We start from the raw sequence: 22641 nt of genomic DNA on the forward strand, positions 1-22641 counted from the left end.
ACTGGGAGAGGAAATGGTTCAGGAGAGTGCACATCCAAAGTTTTGTTCTGGCCTTGCCGTGAAGAATATGACCCTAGTGGATGTCCAAGTGGGGACAGCTGGTAGACAGTGGACAAGGCAGTATTGAGTGCCCATGTAGTGGTCATAGGAAGAAATGTAAGGGGCAGGACCCGGGGTCACCCTCCATCGGTTGAGTGATTCCTCCCCTCCCTGCCACCCCCGGGTCCTGATGGCCCATGAACGGAGGAGGTCAGTTACCTTGTCGCGATGCCCGGCCCTTGCGGGAAGGCCTGCATAATGGGGTCTCAGGCGATGCTCTCCCTGGACAGCATCCTTCAGTTCATTCTCCTAGGACAAAAGGAAAGGGCATGGTGAGAGGACTCCCCAGCTCCAGAGACACATGGAGCATGGTGGTCGAGGGCTCTGATGTGAAATTAGACCCGGGGTTGAGTATGATTCTGCAATTCACAAGCCATGTGATGTGGGACTGGTGTCTTTCTTCTTTCTGAACCAGAGGTTTCCTATCCTACAAAATGGGAGTAAGGATACTTTATGATGCTGTTATAGGAATATAATAAGATGATAGACACTAAGCACACAGTGAAGTGCTCGGCAGACGAACCACATCTGATACGTGACGTGCTTCCCTGCATTACACCCTGGTATCCTAATGAGGCGACAGAACTACTGTCCCATCGGAGCCGTCGAGTCAAGCTTTACCTACTCTTTTCCTCACCAACACTCCAAATACATTGCCAAATAAACAACAGAGAAAATTTTTAAAGGTTTGTTCTGCTCAGAAACAAGATAAAAATCTATGAGGACTATGAATGGCTGGCACACATGTGGTGAGTGGAATTCCTGGGACCAGCCAGATTCTGAGTCCAGAAACAGGCAGAGAGAACTTGGAGTCCATTTCTTTTTAGGATATGTGGGACTTAAGTGCCCCACATGACACTAGAGACCCGAGCAAAGGTCACCGCCTGCCTGAGGCTGAGGTCAAGCTCCAAAGAAAGCTTGTGCCCAGAGCTCTGGCTTCTATAGGGTAACACCTAGAGAGGCAGAGGCCCAGACCTGCTGGTTCAGTGTCTGGGCTGGGTCTCTCCCTAGTGTCAGTGCTACAGGAACCCTGAGCCACCAATAACAAAACCTAATTCAAGGCCGGGAGCATCCAGGGTGTGGGACAGTAACTCCAAAGAGGTAAGATGGGGGCAGGTGAGGACAGACAGACAGAGATTGGGGGTAAAAACTGTCCATTAAAGATGAGTCTGAAAATAGAAATTCCAAACACATAAAGAAAAATCACGCTACCAAAGAGATCCAAGAAGATCAATTACCAGGATGAATTCACTCCAGAGGAAATGAAAATAGTAAAGCGACCTGAAAACAACTCCAATAAGGCAGTGGAGGGTCCTTGCAAAGACAGAAGGGGCGACGTCCACTCAGAAAGAACAAGAAAGAGGTGACAGGGACACACAGTGGCCCGGGGAGGAGGGCCCTGCATGCGCGGCCTCGGCCTCCAGCAGCAGGTCTGAGGCCCCTCCTCACGTGCATCTGTGGGCTTGCTCTCTGTCCACTCCCCAGACCAGCTCCCGTGCGGGCACCACGGCCCAAACTGAGGGGTGAGCCCCCTTGGTGACACTTCGAGGGCTCCGACCACACTCACCACAGGAACTGGGTGGGCAGTTGTGAGGTTCCACACACCTCCCCAAGGAGCAAGGCTCTCCCAGCTGCTCTCAGGTCCCACGTTTTGGTCAATCTCCCCTCCCCTCGGCCACAGCCATGACGAGCTCCTCCACTTCTTGGCCCCCACAGTTTCACGGGCACGAAGCACAAGGAAGCAACCTCCGAATACCCCCTGTGCTGCTCCGTTTTGTGAACAGGGATTCCCCAGCCTAGGGGAAGGTGCTTGACAGCGTGGCCATCACCTCCCCTTCTCTGGGATGTTCCCAATAGCATATACTCATCATTATCTTTCTCAAGTAAAGCAAATTACAACGTGGCTCCTTAGGAGAACTGTGGACATTCTGTGGGGCACGTCCCAAGGATGAGAATCACTGGGCATCTTCTGGGGATGGGTGTACTCATCGAAGCACCTGACCCTTGACCTTGGAGGCCTTAGGTGCCCTAAGGTCAACTAAGGCAGCAATATCTCAGAGAATTACAGAAGTTTTAAATAGGGGTAGAATATAGGTTCTGAGGACCAACTGCCTAAATGCAAACTCTAGCTCTTCGCTTGTGAGCCGTGTGGTCTCAGGTGGGTTCCCTGGTATCTCTACGCCCTCTGAGATCTAAGGAGGTGAAAGTGCCCATCCAACTAGATGTAAAGGTTAAGTAAGATAATTCCTGTAGCGCTCCAAGCATACTTGCGTGCACACGACCACAGCTCACACAGGTGGTCCCCTTCCTTGCTGAAGGCACCCTACTGATGCCCGCATCTTCCACCTTCTGCCACGGACCCACCACTCAGCTCATGCGTCACCCCCCTTTGCGTCTCCCTTAGGAGAATGGATTGCAAGAAAGGATCATTGGGAAGAGAAATGGGGCTGGCTCAGTCATCCAATTTCCTGGTAGTTGTAGCAAAGTTGCATTCATCTATTTTATTTATATTCCATCTCAGCAATTCAAAGTCAGCTGCTTAACCTGATGAAACCAACCCTCCCAAGAAAAAAAGCTCAGGTCTAAATCCAGCCCAGGAAACTCTGAACCATGGCGTCACCATGCAAAGGGAGAGCAACGTCGCCATCCCTTCCCAAGGCAGCCTCCCCAATGGGTCCAGGCACGAAGTGGTGCTTCAGGGTGCTACATACGCTACTGGTCCCCCCACTGCGATAAGTCAGTCACAGAAAGAGCTGCTGAAAGGCAAAATCATTCCCAAACAAACGATCCCCACCCCCGTGCTTGCAGTCACGAAACCCCTGAGCAGAGAGCAAAGCCCTCCACACAGCCAGGCTGAAGAAGACCCACGTCTCGCCAGGACGTCCATTCCAGCAAAGGCCAGAGAAGAGGGAAGATGCCAGCCCAAACCTACACAGATTGTGTGACTTATCCACCAGACTATGAGCATCTCGCTTTCTCCATACGTGTTGCTCACCCCTGAAAAAGCCCAGAGGTGGGTGTGGAACGGGGGCACCTGAGGTTCCGTCCTCAGTGCTGCAGGTTCAGCACACTAGTCCTCCCGCCCCCTCACGGGAGCAGGGCACGGACGCCACTCTGACATGCACGCATTCGCAGTACTTGGGCGAAATATCAGAAAATGGCTACTGCTCATGCTTCCGATCCTGTTAAGATGCTGAAAAGCAGGGAGACTTACCCTGGAAGTCCTCATCTCTGACACTGTGCAGGACCAGAGCTGCCCACCCAGGGAAGCTGTCACTGCTCCAATTAAATCCAGCCTTTCTGAGTTAATCAGCGCCACCAAAGAAATGCAACCAAGAAAAATACAGATCACCTCATGTATTGGTCGCATGCTTGAGACCAGAAGTCCCCCAAAAGATGTGGGCTTGCAGTCGCAACACGACAAAACGAGACTCTCCCAACGGGCGCGGGTGGCACCCGCTATGACAACTCACAGGAGGAGGAGGAGGAGGATGCAGTGGATTTAACATAATCTGACACTCCTGTCTGATCAACAAGGCTCTCCACAGCCTGGGGTAAGGTGGCCAGCCACCTCGGAGCCTCAGGTCACAGGTGGGCACGCGCAGCCATCCTGCCATGTCATTTATGCCCCCGTTGGCTTTCCCTGTTGTGGGGGTTGACACTGCTGACTGCTGACCACATCTGAACGCCTGGGAATCGGTTTGACAATGCACACCCACAGCCTGGAGATGGGGAGCTGTGACTCAGGCATCGCCAGGACTGTGATGACGAAGAGCCCTCGGAACACAAGCTGCACGAAACCGCCCTCCAGCCCAGTCTTCTCGACCTGACACGACGACCGAAGAGAGAAGCCAGCCTCTGCACATCTGTTCACGTCTTTGGTAATGGAACAGCTCTCCTGTTCAGGGGAGAATTCTTAAGCATTGCAATGGGAACAGTTTGAGTCTCGGATCCTTTAAGTTTAAAGCCATTCAAAGTAAGAGGGTTTAGCATTTACCAAACACTGGCTGCATAACGAGACAGGGCCTGTGAATCCAAATGCACAGTCCGTTGACTTGAATTGTCTGCAACCACAGATACGAAGGGATAAGATCCTTACGGATGGTCCACTTCACAGACGAACATAGAGAGGTGAGGACCAGCTCCAGGCAGGCTGACGCGAGAGTTCTAGAGTCTGACTTGAGGACTGCTGGCACCGTGTACCCTGACCTCCCTCAAAGGGCAGCCACAGAAAGGGCCAGCAAAGGCGACTTTATTCCATTCGTACCCACTAACACATTAAATCAGGATAGCCTTATTTGATTTTCTGTCTCCTGTTTAGCAAAACTGTGGGCAAAAGTACATTCTGATGAACACAAGGGAGGAAGAAAGGGGCTGAGGCAGCAGCTGAGAATTCAAACGCCTCAGGGAACAGCAGGAAATATGAAAGGGCAGATGGGGCCAGGCCTAGAACATTCTAGAGTGATGGGGAGTGCAGCACTTGGTGAGGCTCATGCCCATGTAAAGAGCAGCTGCAACCCGCTCCAAGCTCTCGGTGCAACGTAGGGATGGGCACCTCACCAGCTCTTCTGGGGTTTTGGGAGCTGGGACTCCGGATTTCCACCTGAAATGTCCCTGTTTTTAAAAGTTGGCTGTTGATTCCAATAAACACACACACCACATACTCCCTCCGTTAATAAACATGTCTACAAGTTGAATGGGCTTAAAAATGGGGCGCTTCGTAAAAGAAGTCAGACTTGATTAGAAGCCAAGTTTTAGCAGGGAGAGGTGTGGGTGCAGGAAACCACAGGGCCGTGTGAATTCCCCATGTGCAGGGAGAGAAAGGGGGACAAGGAAAAGGTAAATTTTTCCACTTGTGCCTAATTCTGTCTTGGTTACCTGCTATGGACTGAGCCGTATCTCCCACAAGTTCGTATGTTGAAGCCCTGACACCCCAATGTGACTGTTTATTTGAAGATGGGGCTTTTAGGAAAGAATTACAGTTACATGAGGTCATAAGGCCTGATACAATAGGCCTGGTGTCCTCATGAGAAGAAGAGATGCCGGAGAGCTCTCTCCACTCACGCACAGAGTCGAGGCCACGTGAGGACACAGTGAGAAGGCGGCTGCCAAGAAGCCAGGAAGAGGTCTCACCACACACCAACCCGACCAGCACGTTGACTTCCAGCCTCCAGAACTGCGAGAAAATACGTTTCTGTTGCTTAAGCCACTCAGTCTGCAGTTTTTTGTTATGGCAGCCAGAGCTAAGACAGTACCCCTGCCTAAAACGTGGAGAGGTGGCCAGAGTTTCCCCAAGAGCAGCCCAAGGGCTTGTGGAGGAGGAAACGGGGTCTTCAGAAGACCCCACCCCTCCCCATCAAAGCTCTAATTGAATCCACATTTCCACGGATGTTGGCGGGTTGATGGAAACAGTGACCCTCAGGGGAAATCCAGTTCAGACTGAAGGTGGCAACATTCACGGGAGCAGCAGAGGATGAAGACAGGCACACTGGGAAGGAGTGAGGGCTGGAGAGATGCGCAGAGCCCTTCGGAGAGGAGACCTCATGGGGGAGATGACCAGAGGGCCCACGGTCACTTACACGGCTGCTACAACTCACGGAGCGTCCTCTGAGCCAGGAGCTGGTCTGAGCTCTTTGCTTTCTTCTTCTTCTTTTTAAAATCTCGTCCAGTTATCACAACATCCTTTTGGGGTGGACACTATTATGCCTTCTTGGCACACAAGGACACTAGGGCAGCAAGAGCTCAGCAACCTGAATCAGTAGCCTCCACGCAGCAGGTGGTGTGATTTGAACCCGGGCAGGCGGCTCACAAGTGTGAGACCACTCTGTTCCCTGTGCTCCCACGCGCCTCTCCTTCTCTTTCTGAACTGCAAGGTCCAGCAGGTTTCCTGGTCCTGAGGGCTGCGCACAGGCTCAGAAATGCCCCCAGCTGGGAGGGGTACGGGTTCGGGAAGACCTGGGGCAGTGTTCCTCAGGCTGGGGACTGCAGATACAGTGTTGGGGGGGCCTACGAAAATATTTTATTGGTATTTGTTATTTCCATGAAATCTAAAAAGAATACATAGAAGCATATTCTGTACAGCCTTATCACTCAGTACCACAAGCCAGTGCCTGCATTTGTGTTGTGTGTATTATTGCACAGGCTTGCAATTTACCGTCTTGACTGCGCTGAGACAATGAAAAGACGACAAAGGCTAATATGCACCGTGCTTCTGCACATAATGGAACCAAATGACTTCACCTGTGCTTAAGTATCAAAGATTTTGCAGGAGTTTGAAACAGATGCAACTGTAGGAACATTGACTCAACTGTCAAATGGCACCATCTTTACTTAAGGGAAAACGCAGTTTAAATAAAATAATGTCATCTGACATATTAAATTACAGTAACTCTAGATTTTGAACTTTGTTGGCTCCGTGCATTTGTTTCCCTCTAATCTGTTCATTCATTTTGGCTTAATGATTTAGAAACACTGTACAAATTTTACAAAACAGTTTTATCACCAGGCACATGTAATTACATTATGAATTATAAATATATGATCATATTGTGTCCAAATATAATATAGATTATGTAGTTATAATATGCAAGTCTGGTAAAATCATATTATATAAGATTGATGTAATTATTATCAATTATAATAAGATACAATAAAAATAATTTAAGTCAACGCTGGGATGTGCTTGATAATATTTTTCTTTCTGAAAAGGCTTCATAAGTGGTTCTAGCCGAATGGCACGGGCAGGGAGGATGGAGGGGAGAGAGGAGAGGAAGGAAGAGGAAGAAGAAGGGGCAGTGCCTGCGACCTGGGGTGAGACAGCAGGAAGGAGAGGAGCATGGACGTGTTTGTCCCTGTCCAGGGTCCTGACCTTGCTGAGTGGTCAAGGTCCCACGTCCGCGTGGTGGTCAAGGCTGACGACAGCTGGCTAAGTCTCACATGACGTGGAGAAATCATTGAGACTGGAGAACCTGGGTTTGAGGCTTAATCCTAACATCTACAAGTGTGATTTTGGGCAAATCGTTTAACTCTTCTGAGCATTCTTGGCAATTTAAACGAGATATGCATATACATACACTTCGCAAATGGTAAAGTGCAATTTGAATGTGAAAGACTCCTATGCAAATAAAAAAACTGCTAGGAAGCCACCTTTTCTGGTTTCCTGTAAGGCTCTGGTGTTCAGGGAAGAGAGAGACCAATCCAAAACTCTAAGTTCCCTTCTATATTCAGAAAAATCTATAAATGGTCACTTGCTTTAACTATGACAGATCCATGCTATTCCTGACCTGTTTGATATTCAGCCATAGTACATATGCCAATAACGCAATTACAGAGAAGCACACTTGCTATTTAAAAGTTATTTTTCTAACACAAGTTAGAGACAAGCTCAAGTGGAAAAATATAACACACTAAGCAGGTTCTAATGAGAGCTCATGACCCAGAGAAACATTTGCATTTCAAGTAAGACTTCTCTCAATTATTGTATTTCATCAACTTACATGTGTCTACAACATATGCTCTGTCCTACTAATGGAAAACAACCACAGTTAAATTTATGTTTGGTTCCCACTGGTCACTATCATCAGAACACAGCTGCCCCAAAGACAGCTCTTCTGTTCCAAAAACAGTGGGGTTGAACCTATGAGAATTATTCTTCACGGGATTGACAAGGTTGGAGAGCAAGGGGAGAGCAAGAGAGAACAGAGAAGATGCCATCTGGCTAAGGATGGAGAAAAGTTGGAACTTTCGTACATTGCTGGTGGGGATAAAAAATGGTGCAGTTGTTCTGGAAAAACAGTTTGATGGTTCCTCAAAAAAGTTAAACAGGATTACCCTATGACCCAGCAATTCCACTTCTGGATATGTACCCAAAAGAACTGAAAGCAAGTGTTCAAATACTTGCACATGAATGTTCATAGCAGGACTATTCACAGCAGCCAAAAGGTGGGAACAACCCAGACGTCCTTCAGCAGATGAGGGATAAACAAACAAAGTGTGGTCTCTCTAGACAATGGAATGTTATTCAGCCACAAAAAGGAGTGAAGCACTGACACCTGCCACAATGTGGCTGAAAACATGCTCAGTGAAAGAAGCCAGAAACAAGAGGTCACATATTGCCTATATTTGCTATGAAATAGCCAAAATAGGTAAATCCATAAAGACAGAAAGCACACTGGTGGTGGCCAGGGGCTGGGGGAGGTGAGAATAGGAGTGACTGCTGATGGGTACGAGGTTTCCTGTTGGGCGATGAAAACGTTTGGAACTAGATAGAGGTGGCGGTTGGACAATTGTGAACAATTAGCCATTGTACAGGGTGTGCTTCCAGGAGTTTCCCCTGGGGAAGTATCTCCCTTCACTGTGTGAACTTTGGACAACTGGTCCCCCAGACGCAAACATCCACTGCATCTGGTCCCGAGTCGACAAGCAGCAATCTTCTCCAAACTTTTTCTTCTCAGGGAAAAGCTGAGCCTTGTTGGGTTTATCTCCAATATGGCTCCTGCTGAAGGAACTTGTAAGATAATTTTTTCTACATGTGATTTTGGCATAACCTGCTGACTTTAGAACTGAATTCCTGCATAAAATGTGACTACCATATACTCGTTCACCATATGTAATGCATAATATTTTATAAATTATATTCCACCTACTCCCAAAAAAAGCATTCAAAGATGCCTGTAATAAAAATATTTATGCAATCAGGAAGTAAAAAATAATGATAAAAAAAGAAAAGGGAACAATATGTAGAAAATTTATACCAGGAATTCATGTAGAAAGAATTTTTACCCACTGACTGAACAGCACATTTAAGCACTGAGCTTGCCAGTGCTAATGCGGAAAGGAAAACTTACCAGCTATAGCTTTGTTAATGTAAAGGACGAGCCTCCTGGGATCCTTCTACAAATAACACGCATTGAAAAATATTTAAGTGCCTTTTAAAGAAAGCGTTTGCTATTTCGAGAGATCATTTATCAGTATTGCTACAAAAGGGTAGCACTCCCTCAAGAGCTTCAGTGTTCTCCTCTCGCCTTCCAGCCTAGCGGCTTTTCCTTCACCAAATTTTGAATTCTTGATCACAGCAACTTTGAGCTATATGAGCATATGAAAATGGTGGTTCTGCAGACCGGTCAAGTGAGGCAGGGGCAGGCCACAAATTTGGACAAACTGAGTAGCCACTCACTCAGTAAGTTTTTCCCCCAAAGACCCATCACCTTGACTGATCACTGACTGAACTTGTCTTATAACTCAGAGACCACCAGGTGTTAGAAAATACATATTTTAGTTTAGGTCCTAATCTGTCTTTTGTTTATATCATGCCATAGAAAACGGACAAAATTCCTTCTCTACATGGATATTTTCAGATATTTTTAAGCTAACATTTTAGATTGAAGTTAAAAACATACACAAAAGTACACAAATCACAGGTGTACAACTCTGTTCATTTTACCAAGTGCACACGTCGGCACAGTCATAACCCAGACCAAGACACAGAACATTTCCATTGGCTCCAAAGTTTCTCTCCTGTCTTCTCCCAATCAAGGCTCTCCCAAAAGGTAACCGCTGTTCTAACTTCTAGCTTCATACATTTGTTTTACCTATTTGTTAACTCTATGTAAATGGAATAAAAATATCTTTTTGATGTCTGGACATTTTCCCCAACATTTTATCTATGATTCACCATGAGTGTGAAACACCAGCGTATTCTGCTTCACTGCTGTGTTGTATTCTCTTGTACGAATATTCCAATACTTATTTATTCGTGTTCAACTGTGGTTGAGCACTGGGGCTGATTCCAGTTCGGTCTGTTAAAAATAATGCTGCAAGGAACGTTCTTGAACATGTCTCTCAGGGGACACGTGTGTGTATTCAGGTGAGCGTTTATCTGGAGATTGAACTGCTGGGTCATGGGGTATGTATGTGTTCAGCTTTTATAGAAAGCGGCAAACAGTTCTGAAGAGCGGGAAGCCTGTGTGAGTCCAGGGGCCCCACGTCTGTGCCAACATTTGGTTCCAACAATTCTATGCCATGCTGGCCACTCCGGTGGGGCACAGCGGTGCCCTTCAGCTGGATGAAGACAGCAAAGTTCACTCAAGTCACAGATTCCTTCTTCCAGAGGTCAAAGGGCAGTGATTTCAGAGGTTCAGATGGAGCTTCCATTACGTGCAGATTTCAACCCCAGACGCCTCCAGGAGCCGAGGAGTTACAGAAGCCAGGAACACAGCCTGGGCTTAAGATCACAAGTGGTGGTTAGGATTGGGGCAGAGAGAAGAGCGTCTGCCCCTTGGAGGGAAGCATCCACTGCTCAGCTCCAGCCGATCACTGACAACAATGAACATGGGCTAACATCGCCACATCTTCTATTTTTTTATTTTTTTGTGAGGAAGATTGGCTCTGAGCTAACATCTGTGCCAGTCTTCCTCTATTTTATGTGGGACGCCCCCACAGCACAGCTAGACCAGAGGTGATAGGTCTGCACCCAGGATCCAAACCCGCAAACCTGGGGCCGCCAAAGAAGAGTACACAAACTTAACCACTCCACCACCAGGCCGGCCCCCCACATCTTCCGTTTTTGTAAAGAAACCAGAATCAATATTTTTATGTAAAACTTCCCCCATTTTAAGACGCTGGCAACTAAGAAAACCTCTCTGACCTGCCTGAGGGTCACGGGCCGCCATTTCGCAATCTCTGCTCACCAGTTTGTGTCTAACTCATGTTCTCGTCTTTGTTGACGAGCTCGGCTCTCGGGCAGGCTCCCTTCAGCACGGGGCTCAGAGTTCTCCACTCTGCTCCGCTGCTGAGTGGAGCTGTGTGTCATTTCCGCCTCATCGTAGGCAGAGTGGTCTGCGCATCGAAGATTAGGTGCTACTGACTGGGATTCTCCAAACGTCACATCTCAAAATCCCTTTAAATAAAGGGTTATTTTTGAACCAGGAGGTGAAGCCCCACTTCTTCTCTTCTCCTGCAGGGGTCTGCCTGAATCCTCTGTTGACAGCAGGCATACCCATCATGAAGATGGGGAGGAAGATGGAACTCAGTGCAGTGCAGGGTCTCGGGGAGCGTGGGGGCAAGTGCAGAGCCTGGAGCCCAGACCGTGTGGTCCAAAAGCTTGTGCTCCTTTGACATACAAGCCCGGCCGGGTCTGCAGGGTCTGGGCCTCCTGTGGGCTCTGACTCAGGATAAAGCCTGGGAGTGAGCTGGCAAAACCACCCTTGGAGTCACTTAGCAAAGCTTTTCCCAAACTTAGCGTGTTTCTCTGATAATTTTAGGTGGCACGCGGACTTGGCATTTTAAACAATTGACTCATCCTGAGAAAGAAGCCCCTCCCAGCCCCTTGAAGACCTTCTGCAGAGTGTCTCAGCAGGTGCCAAGCTCAGGGCTCCTCTCGCAGCTGCAGGCGCCGAGCCTCGGGCAGGCCACCATGGGGAATTTCACTGACCTTCTTTCTATTTTATATTTTCCAGTTAGATTAAATAGACAGTAAGTGATACGGGTTTACATTTTATAATAGTGACACAAAGGTTCTTTTAAAAATTACGTTTAGTTTATAAAATTACGTTCAGTTTATGAAATCACTTGAACAAATTAATAGTGTTTCTTGGTGCGAGTTGACGACAATGAGGGTAGGGATGCATCACAAACCACGAAGCTGGGACAAGTTGGTTTAGTGGGAAAGCTAGCAGACCCCAGGCGCCAGTCTTGGCCCTGAGACGAGGGGGCTGGGCAGCAAGCAAACTGCCTCAGGTTTCCGCGTGGCAGCTCCCTCCTCTGTCGGAGGGGTTGGGTCCGGCTGCTACGTCTACCACAGACAGCCGCTGGGAAACCTAAGTGATGAAATAAAGAGCCTCAGTGATGACAACAATCATAGTGACTACCTCTCTGCACCAGGCACTGACTAAGCTCCATTACACAGACCAAGTCCTTGCAACAAGTCCTTAAATGGGTCACTATTTTTACGCCCATTTTGCAGATGGGGAAACTGAGGCATGGGGTAACTATGTGACAGAGCCAGGCCTGTGTATGAGAATGAAATAGACAGACTGGCTTGTGGAGCTGGCGGGAGGTACTCACTCACAGGTATATTATTTTGAGTCAAAAACCATCACCCTGTGGTTATTACCTTTTGAAAGGCAGCTGAGCCCAGAACAGGTTGACACTTTTAACCCCTATACTTAACAACAAGTGATTCAATTTATCCCCAAATAGAAGCCATGAAGGAAGGCCCAGCTCTTGCTTGATTTTACGAGTCCTCCTTTGGGAATGGTTCCCAAAAGGGCCCAAGAATCCTTTTTCAGCATCACAAAATTTACCACTACAGGGGCTGGCCCCATGGCCCAGTGGTTAAGTTTGTGCGCTCCGCTGCAGGCGGCCCAGTGTTTTGTTGGTTCGAATCCTGGGGGCGGACATGGCACCGCTCATCAAACCACGCTGAGGCAGCGTCCCACATGCCACAACTAGAAGGATCCACAACTAAGAATATACAACTATGTACTGGGGGGCTTTGGGGAGAAAAAGGAAAAAATAAAATCTTTAAAAAAAAAAATTTACCCCCACAGTCCAATTACATGCTAGCATCTGGGCTTTTATTTCTTGGGGGCCCTTACAGATTGGCTGACTTTGGCGATAATCTATCCCCGAGCCCACCCCCACATCTGGAGCCCTAACACAGAAATTTCTCTGGGTCTACAGTGTCCATATGGTAGCCACCAGCCACATCTGGCTGTTTAATTTTAAGTTCATTTAAATCAAATAAAATTCCAGTACGTAGAGCTTAATCCCCCTCCCTTTGAGTGTGGACTGGACTTAGACTGTTTCCAGAGGCTAGAATATGGCAAGAGGCGAACTTTGCAGTTATTTGCAGGAACTCTGTAACGGAGAAACCTGGCAGACACCATCTGAGCCAAGTGAGCGAGCTCAGCAGCACCAGCGAGACCTCATGCTGACCTCGTGTGCCCCTCGAGGTGATGTGATGAGAAGGGCACTTCATCTCTGTGGTATTTTTTCTAAAAACTTATAACCCAAGTCTAATCATGAGAAAACATCAGGCAACCTCAAATTGGGGATATTCTATCATATACCTGGTTAGAACTATTTAAAACTGTCAAGGTTACAATATACAAGGAGAGGCTAAGAAACTATAAGAAATCCAAGCAGAGTAAGGAGGCAGGATGACTAGATGCCCTGTGATGTCCTGGAACAGAACAACGATGCCACCAAAGCATTTCATGTCTCAGCTCTAGCTAGACACAATGCCAACTGTGGTCGCATATTTGCAAATGCTAGGATTGGTCCAGGGGAACACTCTCTGAGCAGACAGGAGACCACGATTTATCTTACTGGCTTCACTCTAGAACTTTTACCTTCTGCCTTGATAGCTGAGATTCATTTGAATGGAACACATCCTCCATGAACCCCGTGTTGCCACTGGCAGTGGAGGGTGCAGGGCACAGGGCAGGGAAGAAGGCAGCTCTACCAGGTCCAAAGTCTGAGGTTAGTGAAGACTCAGAAAGGGCAGGTTGAGGCTCGACCCTGGAGGCCCCCAGCTCTCCCGCTGGCTGGCTGTGCTGCTGTCAGCAAATCACCCACCCTCTCTGTGTCTCCCTTCCCTCGCCTGCAGAAGTAAGCATCATGACTCACCCTCTGGCAAGGTCACTGGGAAGACTGAAACACCCAGCCTACGAGAAAGGGCCTGGCACATCACAGAAAGGAAATAAACGTAAATTTCTGTTCTCCTCGCGCAGAATTCTCAACCCAGCTGTACACACATGGTGCATTTCCAATCGCAAAGGGAAATCTTTTCCTACATAAGTTCATCAGCCCCGGGGAAAAGGGCAACACAGCCTGACTTCCTTCCATGGGGGAGGAAATGAGACTGCCTCGCTGACTGCACGGAGCAGCCATTAGAGGCTCTCTCAGTGCTTAGAGCTAAGGCCACATCGTGTTTAAAGTCTCCCCTCTGCTCAGCCTGGACTCGAGCTGAAAGCCTTGCCAGTCGCCAGCATGCTCACTCTTGCTCGTCCCTCTCCAGACGGAACTGTCAACAAATTTGCTCCTTCCATTCTCATTCACGCAGGATCACCAAACTCCAAAGGCAAACGCATGGCTGCAGAATCCTTCAATGTGAAAATAAATGTGTATAAATTTCTCACAGCGTTGTAGGCGGCAGACTATTCAAAATGGGAGCATAAGACTGGATCCGCCATGTGGCCTCAAGGCCTCTAAGGAGTTATCAACGTTTAAAAACAGGAAATTTAACATAAAAATGAAGATTTACACTTTCTGGTGAAAAATCAGAAAATTTGGCAACCCTGGGTCTGCATTTCATATGGTCACAATTAGCTGTAAACATCCATGCTTTTTTGTCTTTGGTCCTAACTGTTCTTACTCATTTCTGGGCTCCTTCAGGAATCTGCAGCTCAGAGAGTTTAGATGACTTAAGCAAGGTCACACAGCAGATCCATCTCAGAGCCCAGGCCTTTATCCGTGCATTCAATCTCTTCCTCCCACCTCCTGCCCACGGCCCTGCCCACACAGAAGCCTGGCCCCATGCTTGCATGAGAACATGCTGCTGTGAAGAGCACCCCCTCTGTGCTGCCTTGCGTGCCAGAGTATGCACACTTCAGCCTTTGAACATCTGAGCTATAATAAGCAAGGATGTTTTCTAAAGTGAAAAAATAGATTTTACCAGATTCACATCAATAGAGTGAGTCACGAGCATTGCAGATCCACTGCAGGATGGGCAGCAGAGAACCCAGCAAGGTCTGTTCCCAGCTGACTTCACCTGCCCTCCCGGCTGGGCTCTCGAATCTCGGGCAGTGACCCACCCGGCTTCTCCCTCCCACCCTTCTCAGATCATGTCGTCAGGGGGATGGGTTGGGGCCATCACTGTGCCATCCTAGCACCAAGGGAGACAGGAGGGGTACAAAACTGGAGGACATGTCTGTGGTTCTGCTGGCCCTCTGGGGCTGGTTGTCAATTATCTTCTGTGGCTTTCTAGCCACATCCAGCTTGCCTCTTGTTTTTGTGAATAAAGTTTCATTGGAACACAACCGTGCTAATTTACTTACAAAAATTCCTATCACTATGTAATTTGTATATTGTTTGTTTTCCTTCTGTATTTCTCTACACAGCATTCGCCGACGCCGTTTCATATGACAGTGCACCAGTGAGTGCTAAATGGATAAGTAAAGGAGGAAACAGATTTCTAGAAAACGAGGCCAGGGAAGCTGTCTCTGAGAAGGTGACATCTAAGCAGAGACCCGGAGGAAGTGAGGGAGCCAGCCTGGTGGACACCTCGTAGAAGGAGTTCCAGGCAGAGGGGACAGTGTGCCACGGTCCCAAGATGGAGCTCAGTGGGAAAGAGCTCCTCGGGAAAGAGCAGCAGAAGAGGGCAGGCCTTGGCTCTCGGGGAGTTTGCATTTCATTGAAAGGCTGATGGAAAGCAGAGGAACGTTGAGGCGTGGCAGTGGCAGGGGGGCATCTAACACAGTCAAAGGACCCCTTGTGATGAGGATGAGCAGGGGAGACTGTGTTGTAGGCATGAGAGGGGACTGGGCAGACCCGCTGGGGGGCTAATGCAGTTGGCCAAGAGGAGGGTGGGCTGATTACAGGATGGCGTGGGACAAGGTGGATGGGGTCAAGGACCCCAGCACATGCGCATCTTCCAAGAAGCAAAATCTCCAGCCCGAGATATCTCTAACCTTCAAGCCAACTCCATCAATTCCCTAAGGCTCCGGGAACCGACAGGAATTTTTATCACAGAGTATCTGTTTAATCCCTCGCTTTGAAAACACACATAATCCTGTTGCAGAAAAAGAAAACAGCAAATTGAATTTGAGAAAAGATGGTGGATGAGGAAGAGTTTCAGAACTCTACAGTTTCAAAGAATTACTCAAGGAATAATCCCGTTATCGAAAAGGATTCGCTGTGCTTGACAATAAATTGTGACCCCACAGTGAGAGGCAGGAGAGCTCCAGGAGGCAGCAGCCCCAACAAGACGCTCGCCTCCAATCGCTTCCTTGTGACTCAGAACACAATCCGACAATGAAAGCTACTTGATCTCAGAGACAACGAATTCCAACCAATGAGACCCCAGGTTTCCAATAGGATTTTTAAAATTGTGAAAGGGAAAAATAGCCTTTCTGTTGAAAGTAGAAGCAAAACTGATTTATAAGGATGCTTTTAAGAAAAATGAAAAACCATGCTCTGCGTTGCCATTATTCTTCATTAACCCATTAAAACAACATTCCTGTGGATCTGGCAACTTCGTTTTTGGACCTTCATTCATCACAAATCTGTGGGAGAGTGTTCCACCAGTGGGCGCATCATTTCTTCCATATAAAAAATGGAGCTGTTGCAATTTACCCTTTCCATCTCAGAGTTCCGGTGATGAAATGAGAATACATGTGCTGGTTGTCTTCCTCCAGTCTCTGAACCCATGGTTATTCTTCAATACTCTGCTCTACATAAAGCCAAAAGACTGAAAACTGCAGTCCCAGCCAGTGGAGACACTGGCCCGAGGTGGAAGGTGGGAGCGGGGAAATGGCTCTCTGCTCTCAGTCTCCATGTTCCTTCAACAGCAGCGGCAATGGGCAGCTCCAGTTCCAGCATCCTCAAAGATCCCCAGCTGTGCGACATTCCCCTGAACATCTGAGTGCTGGCTCCATGGCACTACCCTGGTGGTCCCAGCATAGCAGCACCCCATTTTCTAGGCGGCCAGATGCTGAGACGGCCCCTCCTCCATGCTCCACCCAGCCCTGGTGGGTCCCAGGGATCCCACCACCTTCCTTTGCCCACCAGCCCCAGAAGCGGTGGCTGCTTCCTGCAGCACTAAGCTGTGGGTCCCTGCACTTCTCCCTTCAGGTTCTTCTAGATTGGCAGCATTATATCATCATGGCCTGGCTGGGAAGCATGCTGGAGAGCTGCTTCTCCGGCATATTCGTTTCCTACAGCAGCCCTAATAAAGTACCACAAACTACGTGGCTTAAAGCAACAGAAATGTCCTCTCTCCCAGTTCTGGAAGCCACAAGTCCAAAATCAGGTGTTGGCAGCGTGCTGCTCCCTCCAAAGCTTCCATGGGAGAGTCTTTCCTCGCCTCTTCCAGCTCCATGAGGCTCCTGGCAATCCTGGGCTTGGCGCTGATTCCCTCCGATCTCTGCCTCCATCATCACGTGGATTTTCCCCTGTGCGTCTCTCTATCTCTTCTTGTAAGGACACCACAGGTTGCCTTAGGGCCGCTCTAATCTAGTGTGACCTCATCTGAACTAGGCCAAAGACCCTATTTCCAAATAAGGTCATATTCACAGGTTCTGGGGGACATGAGTGTTTGAGGGACACCACTCGACCCAGCACACCTGACGGGGAGAGAGCAGGCAGCCCGGCCAGGACAGCCGCCCGCCCCGGACAGGTGCTCCAACGGCACTGCCCAGGGGAGCAGGGGAACCTCGCAATGCGAAGAGCTGGCAAAGGCCCTGACAAACCAAAGTGCCCTTGGAACCAGCCCACAGAAGCAGACCAGGCCTATGTGCGAGCCTGGACAGAGGGAGCGGCCACCAAACCAACTCCTGTGTTTGAAATCCTCAGAGTGGTGTCGGGCCCTGAATGACACAGGGTACCTGAAACCATTCTGAAAATCACAAAACATGACGTACACACAGTGGATGTCACCATAGATTTAGATAAGTTCTATATGTTTGTAAATGAAGAAATTCGTTACTTTCTTTGAAGACCTGTGCCTATTAAGCCAGAGAGAAAAGGCATTAAAATCAATATAACAATTTTTCCTTTGAAAATAGTACATTTCATTATAAATAAAAAAGAAATCTAGAAAACTACAGAAAAGAAAAACAGCTGTGTTTCTACCACTCAGAGATATCACTCTTAACATCAAGTTGTACTTACTGTCAGTCTTTTTTCTCTCCGTATGTCTAAATATTAATACTTTTTTTATAAAATTAAGATAATATTGTATGCACTCTTTCAAAACTTAAAGGATCAGAAGTATTTCCCTAGGTCATAAACCAGTCTCCTAAAATAAACGTTTAATATCTGCAACCTCTGTCAGGCTCGCTTTGCCTGCTGTGTCCTCAGGATGGATGGGTGACAGCAGGGAGGGCAATGGTCTGGCCCAGAAAGGCCCCCTGGATCTCTGGGTCATGACGTCGGGCAGTGACCATGGTAACCTGGTGCCTTGTACTCTGGCTCCTGGGTGCGTATTTGTCTCAGGAACGACTGGGGCAAGCAAGGTTGCTAGAACAGGATTCTTGGGACTAAATTGTATCTATTTAGCATTAAAAAACAAAGTCTACTAACTAGGTCGTTAAAGGCAATACCTTCTCTTAAAGACTCTCTAGCACCTGGCATGGTGGTGAGCACAGTAGACGCCCACGTGTGTCCGAATCACATACAAATCTTTGCTGTCCGGTGTGGTGGCTGCTAGTGACCTGTGGGTACAGGGCACTTAGAATGTGGCTGGTCCCAACTGAGACATGCTGGAAGTGTAATACCAAATTTCCAAAGCTCAATGGAAAAGAGAATGTAAAATAAAATATTAACTATTTGACATTGATTTCATATTGAAGTGATAATATTTAAGATATACTGAGTTAAATAAGATATTTTTCAAATTAATTTCACCTGTTTCTCTTTACTTTCTGTAATGTGGCTACTGGACAATTTAAGCTTTTATTTGGGGCTCACATTCGAGGCTCCCGTTGTGTTTCTATTAGACGGTGCTCCCCTAGACCCTGGCTAGGGGTGGGACAGGAACAAGCTCAATTCAGAACAACCATAAAATATTGCATCAATGGGGGAAGCATCATTTTGCAGCCCCTATGAAAAGCCTTCTTTTAAGCTAATAAGCTTCTGGTCTCTGTATCAGCAACGGAGTCAACTTATCCCCAGGGCAGGGAGGCGAGGACGTGGTTTTTTTTTTTATTCAGGAGTTAAAAATATTATATTCTGTGCCATCATCTTTCGTCTATCATAGTTTATGATATTGTGAAAAAACAAAAAGCCACAGGATTTGGGGTTCATCAAAAAGGACTTAGTTCCATTCTTAGTATACTGTCTTGGCAGGAAAAAAACTAACAAAGCTGTTTAGAGAAATAAATAAGAAGCACAGAAGAAATGAGGCTTTAGCATGACACATTCTCCTCCCCTTTCAGGACACCACTGAGGCTTAGAGAATTCGCCCCTTGTTTCTTTCTGTCAACTTTCCTTCTTCAGCTGAAGATTAAAAAAACATGATTGTCTTTTGACTCCGCCCCAGAGGTAACCTCCTTTTTGGGCAAAACTGAGCTTACTATGTCTGCAGTATGGCTGGTAAGCTGGCAGCCCACCAGCCGGATGTGGGCTGTGGATGTTTTTTATTTGTTTGCTTTTTAATTTGTGTTATTTGCCTATACTTCAAAATCAAAACAATTCATGCATAATATCTTGAATTTCTGTCTTCTCCCAAAAAATTGGAAGTGCTGGCAACCATGGTTGGTTCACCCTGGACTTGGGCTTGCTGGAGTCAGGAGGCCAGCCTGGAAAATGGGACATCCACCTGCAGTTTGCCACAACTCCCACCCCTCCCTATAGTCTCCCCAACCCTGAGGACGACAGAGGGGCGGCTGGTACCGACCATCGCACTTGTGCTGTTATATCTCTCATCCTATGAGAGACTTTCCCTCCACACACACCCCCACAGAGACTGTGAGGATGGGCTGTTCCTCACGTGTGCGCATCCTCTATCACGATGCCTCTTTGCAGGAAGATGCTTCTGTCTGTTTTCCTCTTACACAGCAAAACTCAGGATGGTTAAGGCTCTTTACAGTGAAGACAATAAAAAACATTTTTAAGCATGTGTATATTCGTATGTAAAGAATTCTCCAAGCCTTGAGTTTCTTCAACGTTACTTAGGAGATTGACTTTCTGGCCAAATAATGGAGAAAGATCTCTTGGCCACAGTCATGTGGTTTGTTTAGGAACACCCACCCCTGGTTTGTTAGTGTAAGCTTCAGTTGTAACAGAGAGACCAAGGTAGACCATTTTCTCACCATCGTGTTTTATAACTCTGTTATTGGACTTCGTATAACATTAATCGAAGGTCTATAGCTCACGACAACACTGGCTGTAGAAATTGCTCTCCAACCGTTTCCATTTAGAGTCCTTGTGACATAATAAAACCCAGCAGAAGCAATCCCAGCCTGGCAACATGGTACGGAGATTACCGCTTCCTGCTGCCATGGGAGATGAAATGCCTGGTTTACTCTCTTAAGTCAAGCCCGAAACCAGGAGGATTCAAGATGTGGCCGCCTCATTCGCTGTTCCCAACCAGCTCTCAGTAACTCTCTCCTGATGCCAGTCAGGCGGATCTTTGGGAAGAGCCTGAGCACACAAGACTGCGCAAGCCGCTTCCTGCTCTCAAGCATTCTGTTGTTTTTCTTCTCAGCGAAATGGACTAGAAAACTCATTTTATTTCAGAAATACCCATTTAAGTTTCTAACCTGGAGGTTTCTACCAAGAAAGACCTAATCCCTCTGGGAGATCTCCTTCCTCCTACTAAATAACTCTTTACTCTGCTGTCGATGACGCACAGACCTTCCTGTATGGGGCTAAGGATAACCGCATCTTAGGTAGCAGCACCTTCAGCAGAATAACTCGCCCTGCTCATCCATCAGCGACGGGCCACCATCCAAAAGCTGCCAAAGCCTGAACCCACTCTCACTCCAACTATGAGCAGAAGTAGCAGGAGACAGAAATCCACGACTGCGTGGCTCGTGTCATGAAATTAAGAATGTGCATGTGAGTCACACAGGCACAGCTCTGAAACAGGAAGGGCGTGGGAGTAAAGTAAACTGAGGCACGCTGCTGACGCACCTTCCCTCTCTCCGTAATTGCTGGTGTTCTACTTTTGCCACCAGACCTTGGTATGATCCCCAAGTCCTGTCTTTGTAGACAAAATACAGTGGCTGGTTTAAAAGTTATAGATCATATTTCAACGCCGCTCATTGCAACTCCAGAGCTGAAGCTAAGATTTTGATCTCCCGTCAATTAGACTAGAGAATGTTTTCAGATGATCTTTCTATCACTTCCACGAAACTGCCCTGAAGATCACATCTCTGATCTTTCTTGGGAAGGATGCTGCTCACGTCCATCTCATCTCTTGGACTTTATTTCAGTCAGGGAAGACCCCTCCAGAGATACCCCCTCTTGGTTGCAGCTGCGGTGGGAGAATTCTCAAAGGACTTTTGCAAAATTGACTGGGGGCCAATGATTCTGCAAAAGCATCTCTGAGAAAACTTCCACATCTAGGCTAATAATTTCATTTCCCCCTGGTTAAACAGTCCTAGCAGATTTGTAAGAGATGCTGACAGAGTATGCTTTATTCAACGTGATCTCCATTTGGGGGACGACAGGCCAATTCAAAGATGTAACCCGAGGCTGGTGCTGAGCCAACAGTGGGCATTCTCAAATCCCAATACAAATTCCCTCCACTCTACAGACTAAGCTGCCACCTGATGCCCATCCTGGGGAACGATGTGACCACAGTTTCTAAATTAACGTGAGAACTTCGACTTACTGATCTACGGCTACAATGAGGAGGTGAAACAGCACAGCTGGCAGAGTGATTCAAGTAGTCCTTAAACTGAAGTGCAGCGGTGATCTACATTCAGACCAAAGTAACAAGAAGGGGACAAGGATGCGTGTCTATCCTGTGGTGGGGAGGCAGTGTCCTTAAACTGAAGTGTGGCAGTGATCTACATTCAGACCAAAGTATCAAGAAGGGGACAAGGATGCGTGTCTATCCTGTGGTGGGGAGGCAATGTCCGCTGTCTCAGTTGCTCCTTTTACACAATGCCCATGGATATTTTGCTTCTCCACCTCAGACTCTTAGGGACCTCCAACTCACTCCCCTGAAAAAGTTTCAATGTAAAAGACACGTAGGGAGAAAATTAAAGATGTTCAGGAAGCCTTCCTTCTCAAAAAATAAAACAGAAACAAAAACCCAGGAACATTTGTATTTAAATAACAGTAAAAATGATCCCACAGCAAGGATGAAGACAGGATGAAATTGTAAAACTCAGATTAAGATAATTCTGAACAAAGTCTGTAGTTAATAATCATGCATGTCCATAGGCACTCAGAGGTAGCAAGAAATGTTAATGAATAAAGTAAACAAGTTTTGCTTAGTTTCTTATTTAAAAATAATAGAATGTAGGGGCTGGCCCCGTGGCCAAGTGGTTAAGTTCGTGCACTCCGCTGCAGGCGGCCCAGTGTTTCGTTGGTTTGAATCCTGGGTGCGAACATGGCACTGCTCGTCAAACCACGCTGAGGCAGCGTCCCACATGCCACAACTAGAAGGACCCACAACAAAGAATATACAACTATGTACCTGGGGGCTTTGGGGAGAAAAAGGAAAAAATAAAATCTTTAAAAAATAATAATAGAATACACATAATGATAATTTTATTCTTCCTTAAAAATTCTTATATTGCTTAATTGTTTTTTCTTCTTTTATTGCTTTGGCAAGAACTGCTAATCCAATAGTGAATTGTAGATGAC

At 47.3% G+C, this 22641-nt stretch overlaps 1 protein-coding gene across 29 annotated transcripts in view; it reads right to left on the reverse strand.

Annotated features, from left to right (window-relative positions):
• RIMBP2 (RIMS binding protein 2) overlaps window positions 1-22641 on the reverse strand; it is a 250446-nt gene that overhangs the window by 107613 nt on the left and 120192 nt on the right. For 20 of the 29 annotated variants that reach the window (XR_011541897.1, XM_070627332.1, XM_070627324.1 and 17 more), the window contains exon 2: window positions 259-348. Coding sequence is in view for 6 of the 29 variants with exons in the window: in XM_070627318.1 (XP_070483419.1) it covers window positions 259-348; window positions 3314-3469 (246 nt within the window). In the remaining 23 variants the exon portion in view is untranslated. Of the gene's footprint in view, window positions 1-258; window positions 349-3313; window positions 3809-22641 lie in introns of those variants that run through there. The other 9 variants (XR_011541896.1, XR_011541895.1, XR_011541894.1 and 6 more) reach the window with 7 other exon arrangements.

The sequence above is a fragment of the Equus przewalskii genome, chromosome 7 (assembly GCF_037783145.1).
Source record: "Equus przewalskii isolate Varuska chromosome 7, EquPr2, whole genome shotgun sequence".
NCBI classification, from domain to species: Eukaryota; Metazoa; Chordata; class Mammalia; order Perissodactyla; family Equidae; genus Equus; species Equus przewalskii.